Source organism: Cyprinus carpio, chromosome A24, assembly GCF_018340385.1.
Source record: "Cyprinus carpio isolate SPL01 chromosome A24, ASM1834038v1, whole genome shotgun sequence".
NCBI classification, from domain to species: Eukaryota; Metazoa; Chordata; class Actinopteri; order Cypriniformes; family Cyprinidae; genus Cyprinus; species Cyprinus carpio.
In genome coordinates this window covers 4,821,705-4,838,710 of record NC_056595.1, presented here as the reverse complement: position 1 = coordinate 4,838,710, position 17,006 = coordinate 4,821,705, and the positions used below count along the sequence as shown (strand labels likewise).

The following is a 17,006-nucleotide window of genomic DNA, read 5'->3' as shown; positions in this document are numbered from 1 at the left end:
TCAGATGGTTACGGTTATTGTTTTCAATAGCCAAAAGCCAGTTTGGCCTATTAAATACCAAATAAACATCTTGTTTATGAGTACTTTTCTTCTTTCTTGTTTGTTGCTTAAAGAAAAAAAAAATCGGAAATCGGTATCGGAATCGGCCAGTTTGCTTGTAAAAAATTCATATCGCAATCGGCCATGAAAAATCATGATCGGTGCATCCCTACTTAAGATATATTTAATAACAGTAATATTTAATATGCAGTAGAAAGCTTAGAAATACAAAGAAAAAGACATTTAATGTAAAAAAAAAGTTTGATGACAAACTTTGTTGTCGGCTTGGCAAAGCCTTGTCCAAAAGTTTTAAATATTTCTGAGAAGCTTAAAGTTTGAAGATTTTGCTATAAGTCAATACAATGTTGCTAACATCATTTAACCCATTGCTAGCATGTTTTATCACATTAACACAATTTAACATTTTGTCAGCATGTTTCAAACATGATTTAACACATTGCTAACATGTTTTACCATGTTGTTACCATGATTTTACATTTTGCAAGCAATCTAAGATTAATTAACATGATGCTAACATGTATTTTAAACATGTCCATAGCATGATTCAACACATTAACAACATTTTTATATGGTGCTAACATTATGTAACATTGCTAACATGTTTTAACAACTTACTAGCATGATTTAACTTGTTGCTGGCATTTTGACATATTGCTAACATGATTGAGCACATTGCTAACATGTTTTACAATGTTGTTAGCATGATTTAACATGATGCCAACATGCTTTAACATGTTGCTAGCATGATTAGCACACTGCTGGCATGCTTTAGGATGCTCTCCAAGGATAGCTTTGCTAGTGACTGATAGCTTAAATACTACATACGTATTACTGTACAAAAGTATTGACCCCTTCAATGAAATTCTCTGGGACATTTTTTTTTTTTAATTTCTAATTTCATCTATTTAACAAAAATCATAAGCCCAATCAGTTAGAAAAGATAAAGCAATTGAAATCAAAGGTCTGAGCCAAGTTTGGTGGTTGTAGCTTAAAAACAGTTTAAAATGTAGTCTCATGAAAAGGAGGAGGAGAAGAAGAACATTATTATACATAATACATACATAGCTGTATTATGCTATCAGCTGACAAAAACAAAGGTGTTAAGCAGGTAGCACATATCATCCTGATAAAGTTACTATGTTGTTTTAGTGAAGGATCAGCTAACGGTAACCATGTCTGATCTGGGACATCTTGAGTGAATCCCGAACGCTTTATTTTCAGATACTCAAGTAACCTGAGGAATGGTTTTCCTATTGCAGTGTGTGAGAATGTGTGTGTGTGTGTGTGTGTGTGTGTCATGCTGGTAAGGAAGCAGGTCTGACTGTGATGCCATCTGTGCCAGCGCCACCCTGCCTTCCTGACATTACCCGGCAACACAATACGCACACTACACATTATACACAGTTTGCCCAATATGATAATAGAATGAGTTACAATTTCCACACTGGAGGAAGACACGTACAACAGAGATAGCCTAGCTTTCAACTAATCAATAAATTATTTAATAACACAAACAAACATACACAGGGAAGATTTTTCAAACTTTTTTAAAATAATTCCCATTTTTAAAATATTTTTTTTTATTTATTTTTTTTTTTAAGAACTTTCAAATAAATGCTCATATATATATATATATATATGAAGATAAAGACATTATGTTACAGAATATTTTATACTTCAAATAAATGCTCTTATATATATATATATATATATACATATAGATATATATATATATATATATACATATATACACACACAAAAAAACAAGTAGATAGAATACAAAAACAGAAAGCTAGTGTATATACCAAAATTTTATATTTAAACGGAAGTGTATTTGTACTGTATATAAATTTGCAAGCATCCTTGTTATTGCCGTCTTATTTTATACTTATTTGTTATCTTTTCAAATTATCCTTTCATGTCCATTTTAACCCCTTTTTTTAATTAAATCGAATTAAATTTCATTCTAATCTCAATTCATCAGAGCTGATCCAAACATGTTCAGCAGCCACACCTCCTTTTTGCATATTCATAAGGGTTTCCCTTTCATGTGGCTGCTCCTCACCCAACAACATGCAGCAGCTGCAGTGATGTCCTGGGAATAATTCCTGCTAAAAACACTAATCATCTGAGAACAGGTTTTTTTTCTTTTTTAGTTTAGACTCAGATAAATGTAATTTACTACTAACTTCCTCTCCTTTACTAACACCTCTCCATGCTTGATATTCAATGGCTTTATTTTAAACATCTCACGAATAATCTTTGTGAGTCACTGGAGAATATCAGACTTGAGCAAAACAGGCTGAAGAGTTTAAAGTCGGCAAATGTGTTTAAACACTGAGAGCAAATATTTTTGCAAAAACTGCTGGGAGGGAGAAAAATTTTAGCTGCCTGTTGTCTTTCTGCTTTGATGAAAGGGTTGTGAGATATTTATGCACAGATCTGAAGCCAGTCTATGACTCCTACACCCGCTGAACAACAGCCCCTGTGGATTCACCCTCCATGCATTAGATCCAGCCGCCTGTTTTTCATCCAGACACAAACTTAAAAAGGAGTACCGAAGATGAACATGCTGTCGCCATTTGCTCAAGTGAACGTATATACAGATCTGGATAAATTTAGCTTTACATCACTTGCTCACCAATGGCTCCTCAGCAGTGAATGGGTGCCGTCAGAATGAGAGTCCAAACAGCTGATAAAAACATCACAATAATCCACAAGTAATCCACTCCAGTCAATTAGCATATTCTGAAGCAAAAAGCTGCATGTTTGTAAGAAACAAATTCATCAAGGCATTTTAAATTCAAACAGTCTCTTCTGGCCAAAATATGAGTTCATAATTCATAATAACGCTTCCTTCAGCAAAAAAAGAAAAGGTGTCCATTCCCTGTTGCCCTCTCGCATAAATAAATAAATAAATAAATAAAAATCCACTGACATATTTGTTTAGAATGGTTTTGGACAGTTTTTGCTTGTAAAAGGTACTTGATCTGTGTATATTTCTCTCCTGATTCAGAAGAGCCTTTCACTTCACAAGACATTCACTGATGGACTGGAGTGGTGTGGATTACTTTGTGTTATTGTGATGTTTTTATCTGCTGTTTAGACTCTCATTCTGACGGCACCCATTCACTGCAGAGGATCCACTGGTGAGCAAGTGAAGTAATGCTACAGTCCTCCAAATCCATTCTGACCTTGATCTAATTGGATGGCCTAAGGGTAAGTAAATCATAGCAAATTTTCTTTTTGGGGTGGACTTTTCCTTTAATTACAATAGCGATTTGCAGACCAGCACAAATGGCCTATACGTCTAATGTTTACTGTGCAGATTAGAAGAGCTGTTGCTAAAAATATTTCTCCTCCATTCAGCTCATTATGTTGGTCATCTGGCTTCACAAATCCAAGAGAGTGGTTTGAGAGGATTTATTTGTTTATAGCACACTGGCTCTTTTGAAGTAGATCCCATTAGCATAATGATTATGCATACAAATAGCCTGATTCTGATTCAATTCGGATTCATCTTGCCCTCAGTGGTGGGTCTTTTGCCTAAACAACTACATCAGTGTCTCTCCAGAGAAGAGAAAACAAAAAAAGACGCAGTGTTCTCATCAGGGTTTTTCCTACATTGTAAATTTTTTTGGCGGCCGCCAAAACGATTTTTTGTCCCGCCAAAGCCTTATTTGATCTGTAATTGTGTTTTATGAGTGAAGCAGGCTACAGACGGAGTGACGGAGAGAACGAGCACAGCGCCCCTCCCCCGCGCGCGCACTCTCCGTCTTCAGTTCTGTCTTTGCTCTCTCACTCGCGTCAAAATCAACCTGATCCTAAAGGTCGGAAGACCGAATCCATGTTTCACGTGGTGCATTCGGAGAATATTTTTGCTGAATTACCGCTGGGTGTGAATTGCAGTCAAAAAAAGTCGCCTTATCTTCTCTTACAACTTGTGACAAGCATTCCGCACATGCAGCTGACATAACTTTAAATAAACGCAAAAAAAATCTATCCAGTTATAAAGTGTTGTGTGTGTGTGTGTGTGTGTGTGTGTTGACAAATCTTTCGCGATGTCCTAACAGCCAGGATTCCCACACAACACGTCCGCTAAAGTCCGATTCGCGACCAAAATGACTCCTTTGAGCCGATTCATTATAACGAATGGTTAAAGTGATCGGTCTGCCCCTCAGTGTCGATGTATAACAAAATCATTACTTCTTAGAAGAACATACACATCTGAAATGAGAAAGTAAGTGTGCTTTACCCCATTTAGGAAGAGTGGTTAGTAAAAATTAGCCTTAATAATCCACAGTATGTATAGGCCTAAGACAATGTGTAGTAAATTACCTATAAAATCATTTAGTTTAAAGTTAGACTGGAGTGAGATGAAACTAGATTAAAGCACAAAGCAAGCTGTTGCTAGCTAGCTGCTAATTGTATTAAATTTTTATATGGTAAAAAAATTACACTATTACACCTTTTAACGCTATAGTTTTAATGCTACTTTTAATTGATATGATTATACTAAAATAATTATCAGATCTATCAAAAAAGGGTTTTATCTTTCAAAAACTATGAAAGCCAGTGGTGGAAAAAATCACAGCTTTTTTGCAAAGAGTGCAAGAAAGGATGACAGTGAGAGTGACAGGTAATATCTGTGTCTGATAATTGCATAAATTTGTAAATAGATAAATTGTGATACCTTTGACATTTCAAATATACTTTGGTATCGATGATTTTTACATGTAAAATAAGTTGTAATCGCTTTATTTTACTATCTAGCCTGACAGTGATCGTTTTTTTCATGAATAAATAGGATAAGAAAAAAAAAAATCACAAACTGTTTCTTTGTATTTATTTTAAATTTAACATTTATTGTCAATATTGGGCTTGCGGATCATGTGGGTATAGGGTACTCTTTGCTGTGTGTGGATGACCATGTCGGTCAGCCACCAACCGAAGACCAATTTTGACCCAGGAAAAACCCTGAAAAAAAAAAGACGCAGTGTTTGATGTGCTGAAACTATACATATCAACCACATCACCTACATTGGGCTAACAAACAATATAATATAATATAATTTAATATAATATAATATAATATAATAATATAATATAATATAATGCTCAAATGTTTGGACAGCAAATTATTATTATTTAATTTTATTAAAAATACAGTAAAAACATTTATATTGAGATTTATTTATTACATTTTACAATAACTTTGTGATTTATTCCTGTGATGCAGCGCTGAATTGTCAGCATCACTACTCAAATCAATACTGAAAAAAGATTCTTCAGTTCTGCTTAATATTTTTACAGCACACTTTTTCAGGATTCTTCACTCAAGAGAATAGCATTAAAATAAAATAAAACGCTATTCTCTTGAGAGAGAGAGAGAGAGTATAACATTGTTTGAAAAACAGATGCATAATAAAAAATAAAAAAAAATGCCAAAATTAACAATAAAGACAATTTAAAAAAAAATAAAAAAAAATACTAAGCTCTAAAAAAAAAGATCAAACACTGAAAAACATTATTTAGTGAGATCTCTAACCTTGGTAAAATCTCAAATATGGATTTGACAGCTGATATTATCATAGTGTCTGTTGTGACCACAAGGTTTCCCACAAAAGATCAAACACTGAAATTACAAACATTTGATTATTTGGCAGTATTTCAAGAGACAAACTCCTCAAAGCAGGATCTAGGTTAGCCTGAAAGACTTGTCTTACGTCTGAGAAATATATCCACGTGTGCAGACCCTCTCCCACACCCACTGATCTTCCCAAGATGGCTTTACAAGAGAACCTCACAAACTCATCCTTTGAAAGTACAGCACAATGACGAGTTTTTAACAGAGCTGCCCAGCGCCCCAGGCTTCCCTCCTCCTGCTGATCCCACTTTTACAATGCATATCCATTTCCACAATCATTTTCCAATGCTGAAGTTGTATGTGTTTCCTGTAAAGGGCAACTTTTAATCTTTTCCCAACATTTATCTGGAAACTAGTCAATTGAGTTCAATACGTGCAAGCATATGAATAAATACAACATGTAATGTGAATGTCATTTACACAAGAAAAAATATGTAAAAGTTTGGGGTGAGATAATATATAAAAAAAAACACTTATACACAAAAAAAAAAAAAAAAATAGACAAAAATTAAAAAAAAACCACATACAATGTTAAAAATATATTTCCATTTTAAATAAATAATGATCTTTTTAATTTTCTATGCATCAGTGTCCTGAAAAGTGTCCTGTATTTCCAAAAAAATAGTAAGCAGTACAACAATTTTTAACATTAATAATTAACATTACAGGGCTCTAAACAAAAAAATTGAGTAAGGAGCCATTGGCTCCTATAAGAAAAAACTTAGGAGCCAAAAAATTTTTTTTAGAAATGTCATGTGTTTATGTCTCATCTTTTCTTGACTATTATTTATTTATTTTACATTTTAACATTTCAATCATAATGTCATGTGTTTATGTCTCATCTTTTCTTGACTTTATCAGCATTTTAATCCATCTTGTAGATGACCTGGGAACTAAGGTTCACTTAAAGTAGGACCTAAATGTCTTTTTCCAGCTTGAAATCTACAGTCACAAAGAATTGTTCATTACACAGAATCTGTACCAGTATCATGGAGCATAAGCATCACTTGGGCTCCTCCTACATGCGACATTTCAGTAAGTTGTACTTTAGGATCTCTTATAAAATAGCCTACCTTTTGATGTTAATTCATGTTCACTATGTACTATATTGGTAAAGAGAAAGATTAAATGGGTTAACTTGCCCTTGAAATGAGGAGATAAAGCGACCGCGCCTGCCCCATTAAGGAGCGCCAAAACTGTATTGTTTTAATTTCGTTATGAATTTCGGAATAATTTTAAAGCTGGTACTTTTTATTAAAAAGTGACAAAGCACAGAGCTTTTTTTTTTTGCGGTTACTGGACGGCAGTTGCACTTCAAATAATAAAGTTCACGCATTAAAAGAACACAGACAAAGATCTTGTTTAGAAGAAGCCATATTAGTAATTATTATAAACGAGAATTGTTAACGATGTTGCCAATATCCACACAGCTGACAGCTTTACCTGTTCTAGTTTGTTCAAGTTGTGCACGAAACAGACGTTGTATTTTCTGCACTTTCCCTTCTTCCGTCTCCGTCATTTCTCTCTCGCTGCACAGCGGAGCTGCGTTTATCAGACTGTGTGCGTCAGAGATGAGGACTGTCTGAAACTCTCTTTTCCTCTAAAACTTTGATGCGCATCGTCTCAGTTTAATACGTGAACATAACAAAAAAGATTTGATCGCAAAACAATTAGGAAAAAAGGCATTACATTCAAATTTATAAGTTGTAAATATATACCCAGATAGCAATAACACTCGGGCTGATTCTGGCTGAAATGCGTCTCTGTCGGTTCAGTCTCGGCATCGGTGAGAAGATAATGGGCCAGAGCCACGCCGACTCTACAAAACACTTCTGGCTGACAGACGGCTTTTTCTCTATGGGGGCCGATCTCGGGTTGAAAGCTGCTGTACACGCGGCAGGTCCACACTCGGTGTAGTTGTGTGTATTAACCCTTCGGTCCGAGTTCGTTTTTATCACAGACAGGGCGCTGCTAGAATGAAGCAAATCATCCGCCGGAGAAAACTTTTTTAGCGGTTAAATCCTGAGGAGCTTTTCGGCGGGTAGTCGCCACTGGCGACCTCAGCAAAAACGTCACTCGCAAATTAATATTTATGGTCGCAAATGCGACTTGACTCAAAGGAATAAATTACATTCATTAATAATAAGAAATGTTGCTTGATCAGCATATTAGAATGATTTCTGAAGGATCATGTGACACTGAAGACTGGAGTAATGATGCTGAAAATCCAGTTTTGACTCAAAGGAATAAATTACATTTTAAAATATATTACAATAGAAAGCAGTTATTTCAAATCAGAATACTATTTCACAATATTACTGATTTTACTGTATTTTTTATGACAAAGGCAGCCTTGGTGAGCAGAAGAGTCCTTCAAAAATATTAAAAACCTTACTTAAAATAGTCACTAACTGGTCGATCATGTAGCCTATTTTCCACTCATATAAAGAATATTTTACAAATCAGCATTGACAGGGAAGGATTACGCTGATGAACTAATACACTCCAGATGTCATCAAAGCATTCAGAGCACCTTGCTGGCATTGCAGGTGGTTTCCAGGGCTACAATACGTAATAAAGCAGAAATCTATGTCAGCCACATCACACGTCTCGGTCACGCTCAACTTTGATGTTTTCTAAGAGCAGTAAATCAGTTGCTTTCCTGCAGCAAAACCTAATCGCATCAAAAGTATGGTAAAATTATAGAGGACATGTGATAGTGAGGACTGTGATACAGTATGGCATGATTCACTCACACAAAACTGGAGGTAAAGAAAGAGGGGCATCCACTGACCTACAAGAGTGAATCTGAGAAAAGTGGTTTAGAAAGAGGTCAGCTGCCAATGTGTATGCAGATAAGTTCAGGCCAGACCGTCTACAGACCTACTTACAAAATTAAGCAAAGAAATAAAAGCAAGGATGTGGGTAGAACCGACTCCACATGAAACACAAGAGAACCAATTTATGAAAAAACACCAGCAAAGAGATACAAAGCAAAGCTGTGGGGGAAGAAGAAGTGTGTGATTTATGACTTGTGAATTATTACAACATTAACCTACACCATGCATGATTTTAATACACTTTTTATTTGGCCATTAAACTTCTCAAAGTTTGCAATCACTCCTTCAGCCACTTATGTTTTGAATATGGAGAACCTTTTTAGATTGTTTCAAATTGTAATAATATCCCATAATTTTACTGTTTTTAATAATACTGTTTTTAATTACATTTAAGAAAAAAAAAAAAAAAAAAAAAAAAACTAAAAAAAAAAAAAAAATATATATATATATATATATATATATTAGATTCTGATATATAGATATATCTTTCGAATATATCACAAAACCCCATCAAACCGCACATATGAATTTTTTGGCTCAATGGCTCAGTCCTAGTGAGGAGGACTTTCGAATATATCACAAAACCCCATCAAACCGCACATTTCTGCAGCTCCTACATGTAACAATTTAGCACACAACACACGGACGCGCCTGAGGAAGGGAAACCAATGCACTTCCTGTGTGTCATTTCCTTCAGAGGACAAAAATCACAGTGAGAAAATGTCAAATGTCAAACATGAGTTGGGTTCATTCTTGACTGAGCCTGACAGTGACTAAGAACAATTAGAGAGTGTTTTCACAGCTGACACATTTTATGTAGATGCACTTTAATTTCTGCTGAGGTTTGTCATCAGCAGTGCAGCTCAGCAGTCTTTCCACAATCACGCCGCGTCTCATATTCACTCTCGTCTAGCTTAGGCACACTCATACTTTCCTATGGAAGCTCGTTTCTGCCACTGAAAAAAATAAATAAATTATTAAATTATTGTGACTTTTTATATTTACATTTTATATTTACATTTATCAGACGCTTTTATCCAAAGTGACTTACAGTGCATTCAGGCTAACATTTTTTTACCTAACGTGTTCTCTGGGAACACATCATTTTATCTCACAATTCTGATTTTTTTTTTTTTTTTACAGAATTGTGAGATACTGTATAAACTCGCAATTGCAAGTTGAAAGTTGACTTTTTTTCTCAGAATTGCATGATATAAACTCACAATTGCGAGTTTAAAAAGTCAGAACCGCGAGATAGAAAAGTCACAATTGTGAGATATAAACTCAGAATTCTGACTTTTTTTTCTCAGAAATGCATGATATAAACTCACAATTGCGAGTTAAGTTAGAATTGTCAGTTATAAAGTCATAATTGCTAGATAAAAACTCACATTTCTGACTTTTCTCGCAAATTGCGAGTTTATATCTCGCAATTCTGACTTTTTTTTCTTGCAATTCTGACTTAATAACATGCAATTGCGAGTTATAAAGTCAGAATTACGAGACTGCAGTTTCCTTACAATGCTTCTAAAGCAAATTAATTTGGGGGAGGAAAGTATGGAAGCCTGTTTCCACCACTGAATAAAAAATAAAAAAGGTAATTGCGGCTTTTTATCTCACAATTCTGACTTTTTTCTCAGAATTGCCTGATATGAACTCGCAATTCCGAGCTAACAAGTCATAATTGTGAGTTTATATCTCGCAGTTCATATCTCATAATTTCCACATAATTTCTACCAAATGTCTCCCAATTCATATCACGAGTTGTGACTTTATTTCTCAGAATTGTGAGTTTATATCTCAGAATTATGACTTAATCATGGAATTCTGAGAAGAAAAGTCAGAACTGTGAGATAAAGTCACAATTACCTTTTTTTTTTTTTTTATTCAGTGGCGGAAACGGGCTTCCATACTTTCCTCCCCCAAATTAATTTGCTTTTGAAGCATTTTTAAGGAAACTGCAACAAAATCTCACACTGGACTTGGGCTGGATTAAAACACTGAGTATATTCAATGTTTCATCTGCAATATAAGATTTCAATTTTAAGATTTGGTCAACTTCTCTGTTTTAACCTCAGTAGCAAAAATGTGCAAAGACTTTTAAATTCATATAGATATATATATATTTTCAAAATAGTCTATTTTCAATAAACTAATGTTTGTCATCACAAACGTACATAATATTCATTGCATGCCATTTTTATATGCTTTAAAATGTTTTGAATGTCCATGTTAGAGTTTGCATCGAAACACTCCCATTGTTCTCTTCCTGTATGGTGCATCCCAAACTGCCTGTGTCTCTGTGCTAATCCAGAGGGATTTTAAAACACTACTAATCTCCAGACCTGTGCTCTGGTGCAATAGCAGGAATTAACACAAATCTCCATATCATTTCTGCCAGAGCAAATATGAGCCCTGAATGTTGGCTAAAATTAGCCTCGTTTGAGCTCACTCCCATCATGTGACATCAGATGATTAAGAACAGAATCTTCAAATAGAATGTGTTTGTCACTTCTCTATTGTCACCTTCTGGAGTTGAGTATTTTTATGTTGGTTTCCTTTCAGCTATTTTGGCGTCAGTATATGAATTGATTTTCAAAAGTCAACAAATGTTAACAAATGTAAGTCAACGAATGTAAGTTTTTTTTTTTTGTTTTTTTTTTGACAAGCCAAATATTTCAGTGTCATTCATTCCTTCTTTTTTTTTTTGTGTGTGTGTGTGTACAAAGGTTTTCAACTCGATGGGAGTTTATTCTCTTTACCATGCAGTGTGAAGTATTTCTCTGTGTTTCCTGATTGTTTGAAATTATAACATTTCCAGCACATATAATAATTACCCTAAAATCAAACAATTGGAATGATTAGGAGACACAGTGAAATACTTCACACTGCATGGTAAAGAGAATAAACTCCCATCCAGCTGAAAACTTTGCTGGGTTAGTTAACATCATCCAACACGTGTTGGTTTTGACTGACTTTTTTTATGCCCAAACTATGCATTTAGACTCTGATTCCTACATTCCGGATTTGCATATTCAAAAAAAAAACTGTTAAATAAGTCATCTTGAGATGTGTCCCTGTTGCTGATGTAATTGTAAAATTAAACATAATTTTATCAAAATTTGATAATAGCATGAATATTTTAAACAACTGAGAATACATTTTTATAAAAATCACCCATCAAGTTCCTGAATCTATGCTTATGTATTTTATGTATGCGTACGTACATACATATATACATACATACATATACACTAACATTAAAAAAAATATATATTTTGAAATAATAACAATATTAAAGTTTTTAAAGGGGTTTCTTCTGCTCATCAAGGCTGCATTTATTTGATCAAAAATATATATTGTGAAATATTATTATGATGTAAAATAAAGTTTTTCTATTTTAATATACAGTAAAATCTAATTTATTCTTGAATTTTCAGCATCATTACACTTCAGTGTCACATGATCCTCAGAAATCATTATAATCATTCTAAAATAAAGTTTCATTTATTTTTACCTTACTTACTCAACGACTCCCAAACAATTAGTTCAACAATTCATTTTTCCAAACACCTCATTTGCATGATGCTAATCTGTGGTGATTGGTCTCAATTTTATTTCATCATGTCTGTAATGCCTGATAAAGCAGCGTTTGTGAGCGCAGTGCTGCTTTGTTTACAGCGTTACCGGTGAAACCACTATTTTTACCGCTCCTAAAGCAGCACCTAGTGGCAAAGAATGAATCTGCATTTTCATTCTGACCAACAGGAAAAGACCAACAAGTGGGCGGGCAATATGCTAATATTTCAAGTTGATGTCAATATGAAACTACTTAGGATTCGTTTAAAAAAAAGACTCTTGCAATAATTCAGAGTCGACTCTTTCTTTTGAGAGACAATAACTTTATACACGGTGCACTTTCAGATTTAAAACTTTGCAGGGTGTTTTCATTCACTTAGAGCTGTGTAACAAACTGCATGAAAGGTAATTTTCAAAAATCCATAATGGGGCACTTTAAAAACGCACGTTCATTCATAAACCAAGCAGCACTGTGTTTGGAGATGCCCAGCGGCTCAGCTGTGACTTTGTTTTAAACTATTTTCGCTGATGAAATTCAGGCAACAGTGTTATAGTCAGGCAATATAAGTCACTTAATATTAACTTCTTGTTAATTGAACTGTTGTATTAAATCAATATCCCATTTTAATCTCCCTTAATAATCATTAAAAGCTATCACTCTCCTTAGTTCATCACAATCTCACAAAATTCCATTATAATCAACCAATCTCCCTACACTGCACACTGAATCTCTTATTTACATCCTGTCTACAATTTGTTTGCTATAATGAGAGGATTCGTGAGCTTGCAGAACTCACTGAACGATGAGTGGATTCTGATTAACACTGCGTTCAAGGAATCCACAGTTATGTCTGTGATTCATACTCAACGCTGCAAAACATGCTAGTAGAAAAGCAAAATACGCTCGCAAAACAGTAGAAATGCAAAATACACTAATCAGGACAATCGTGCTGGTTCTCCTAATATTCTTTCATAGTCGCGGTAGTTTTCATTCACAAATGCGACTGAAGTAGTCGACTGTAGAGTCCTGTAATGTCTGACTTCAAGTCACACATTTGGAGGGTCACGGTTCTAAACACAAATGCCCTACTGTACTGCACTCTCAATCATGCCAGAGTCACATTGCATTGCAGGACATGTACAGAATCATATTAATGAGTAAAGGCATGTTGAAAGGCGTAACAAATGACATTTATATTTCATAGCTCATGATTCATGTGGGGTGACCAGGGGCCAATTAATTAAATGACCTGGTAATAGTAGCAACACTGCAGTTTGGTTTTAATATGTCCAACACTCACAGCTACAGTATGCTCATTCATCAAAACAGTCCCAAGTCTATAAAATGACTTTTCATTTCCATTTCATTTCCCATTTCCCATTTAACATTCAAAATACATAATATCACAAACACTAATCAGTGAATAAAATATTTGCATATCAGTTTATATTTGCATGGTGCTCTGATATTGATTATTCTGTGGGATAAAGCTGATTCACACAGCAGCTGTCTGAATCACATTGGACAGTGTTAATCATAGTACAGCTCCTCTCCCATCACAGGAGACTGGCACAGACTGACCCCGAACCATCACGGCACAACAGCTAGGCTGCCATGGGTGGGCTAGCTCTGAAATATGGGACTTCCTCAATGTGCAGTGTATCATAGGAGTGTGCAATAAAAGTATTTGTGTCAGTGTACTTAAGGATGTACTTATGCATCTTTAAATCATCCTCAGAAGTGTACCTGAGATAAATTTAGAAGGGCGCACATGGACAGACATTTGTAATTACTGGATAATTATTTAATAGAATGAAATTTCTGGGGCAACGGGATATTTTAGAGCTAAACAGTGCATTATAGTTATCTTAAACTAAAACCATCAAAAATAAAATAAAATAATAATAATAATAATAATAATAATAATAATAATAATAATAAATTAAATAATACACTTTGCTACTTGAAACAAAAACTAAACCAAAAAAAATAATTTCATCCAACCCAAAAGAAAATAGGTTTCATTTAGTTTAACTTGATGTACTAAAATAAATAAAACTAAACCTGAAAAAATATTAAATAAATAAATAAATAAATAAATAATTATTATATATATATATATATATATATATATATATATATAATAGATATATATATATATACAAATAATATATATATATAAAAGATATAAACAAAAAAAAAAACAACTAAAAAAATAAAAAAAAAATAAAATATTAATAAAAAAAAAAAAAAATAAAAAAAAAAAAAAAAAAAAAAAAAAATATAAACCAAAAAAAAAAAAAAAAAAAAAAAAGTTTGTCATCACAAAGACCAATTTCTAGTTTTTTTTTTGTTGTTGTTTGTTTTAATGCATGAATTAAGTGTTAATTGTTCCTTTATTAAATGATGGCAATGTCATGAAATCAACAAATCTAACAATTCAATCAAACCAATACATAAAGACTTTCCATGGCGCCAACCTACAGTATGATCATATGTTGGTTATTGATTTTACATGCTGCACGTCTAGATGAATATCATGTGGCAGTGAGCATAACTGTTCCTGGATCAGCTATGCCTCGTACACATGAGCTCTGTCTGTGATCACATGACACTCTCATCAGCCTCTATCTTCTGCTAGATGTTCAATTACATTAGAACATAGCTGGGTCCACTCTCCACTCCAGCAGATCAGATCTACTGCCAGAATCAGTAAGTGAATAAACATGTGAACTCTATCTGTAGTAATGAGCATTCACCTTTAAATCCACTATAAGAATCAAAGACCACCCGATTTAGCACCATAGTGGTACTATCCCAAAGTAACATAGAAAAACAACATTAAAATGTTATATATGCAGAATGATTACCATACTCAAGTGCCATGATATGTAAAGAAATTACAAAAACAAACAAAAAAGAAATTTAAATATAGATACAAACAAATCACAAATAATTACAACAGGTACTATCATGGTACAAATGAGTACAACAAACCAAAAAGAAACACTACAGTACCATGGTAATCTCACAGAATTCTATGAAGTAAAATATAAATGCTAGAGTATATGAATAGGATAATCATGCATTATTATTACATGGTGCATTTGAAAGATTTTAACACTGAGGGACAGGTTTGGTGGTATGGGTAGGTTTAAGGGTGGGTTAAGGTGTATGGGATGGGTCAATAGTGTAATTATAAATCTATAAAAATTAATTACAGATGTAATTACATGCAGGTATATATATATATATATATATATATATATATATATATATATATATATATATATATATATATATATATATATATATATATACACACACACAATGTAAAAACATGTATGCACACAATAAATGCATTGTACCAAATGATTAATTTAAATGCAGGTTAAGGACAGCCAGTTAATTTAAAGTGGGACCTGCATTAGTACATGACACATGTCCAAGATTGTACACTGTGGTGATAGTGATGTATCATGTAGTAGACTAAATACTATGGTAACAAGCATAGTAAAGTCCTTACTTTTTGTAGACCACGTTGTAGACTATATCAATGCACGACATGATGGTTAAAACAAAGTTACGAGAGTGTTACTGCAGTAACTATGGTATTTTTGTAACACACTGACAAGACGCATTAGTGCTATTCATATAACAATGTGTGGTTTCCTTAACAAAATGTAAGGGCGTTACCGAAATACAGTGGGCTAATACCGTGGTACTTTCACCTTACTGTGTGAATGATGGAAATTACGTGGTACTTTACCTAATACACTCCAAAAAAAAAAAAAAATGCATTACATTTTTTAACCCAAACGTTGGTGGTTAGTCCATACTTGACCCAAAGTTGGCTTGAAACAAAAGTAGTATGGTAAACTCGCCAAAAAGCACCATACTTTTTGAACACATAACCCTCATGCGCCGTTATTCCACCGACATGGTCATTAATGGACATAAATGCACGCTATCTGAGTGTGTGGATGATGCTGGATCACACCCACCGTCGATGTTCTCTCTGTCGCTGATGTGCTGCAGGTTGCAGCCCGTGTCCTCTCGGCTCAGCTCCGGTTCGGGCCGGTACGGCTCCAGCCTCGAGTGCGCGTTGCGCCGGAGCTTCGGGCTCGACGACACGCAGCACGACGTGCTGTTCCCCATGAGTCCCGCGGTGTGCGGACAAACAAACGGCCACTGTTCGACGGAGCCCCGCCGCAGATGATGGGCGTAACAGCCGCGGACGACGGGATGAAACACGAGAAGATCACTCCCGCGCGCAACACTCGCGTGGAGACATCAGCGTGCTACGATCACGAGCGTCCTCGTCAAATCAACACATAATCCACGCGGACTGCTCTCGCGGAGCTCACTGTTACATCGTATCGCTCAGCTGTCAGTGTATCACCGAGCTCACAATCACAAACACAGACAGAGAAGACGGAACAGCTTCCGGTTCAGGGCATGACGTCACGCAGAACGCTACATTTTGTATCTGTTTGCAAGAGATTGTAATATTAATACGATATGGATGCGTGCCTGATAGATTTTATCTGGCATATCTGTCTCTTTTTATTGGTTGAATTAAACCACGTTGATTTGGTTACATAGCTATTATCAATGAATGGAACCTTTCTGTTTGTGTTGTATTCATGAAACTAAGTATTTTAATATACAACAATACACTTGGTATTATGTAAACAGTGTATTTTGGTGTTGAATGTTAACATATTATAGACTATGTTTATATTTTGTAGGTTTATATGCAGTATATAAAGTACTGTATACACATATACACAAAAATATACATTTGTTTAACACATATATATAAACAAGACATGGCCATTTAGAAGGTAAATAAGATTACACGAGGTTTCAGTTTTTT

At 34.5% G+C, this 17,006-nt stretch overlaps 1 protein-coding gene across 4 annotated transcripts in view; it reads right to left on the bottom strand.

The window, feature by feature from the left end:
• LOC109074873 (cyclin-Y-like) overlaps positions 1 to 16,595 on the bottom strand; it is a 43,870-nt gene extending 27,275 nt beyond the window's left edge. For 3 of the 4 annotated variants that reach the window (XM_042714071.1, XM_042714073.1, XM_042714072.1), the window contains exon 1: positions 16,132 to 16,595. In XM_042714071.1, the coding sequence (XP_042570005.1) occupies positions 16,132 to 16,285 (154 nt within the window). In that variant the 5' untranslated portion in view covers positions 16,286 to 16,595. The remainder of the gene's footprint in view (positions 1 to 16,131) is intronic. The other variant, XM_042714074.1, reaches the window with a different exon arrangement.
• Positions 16,596 to 17,006: the final 411 nt, after the last annotated feature.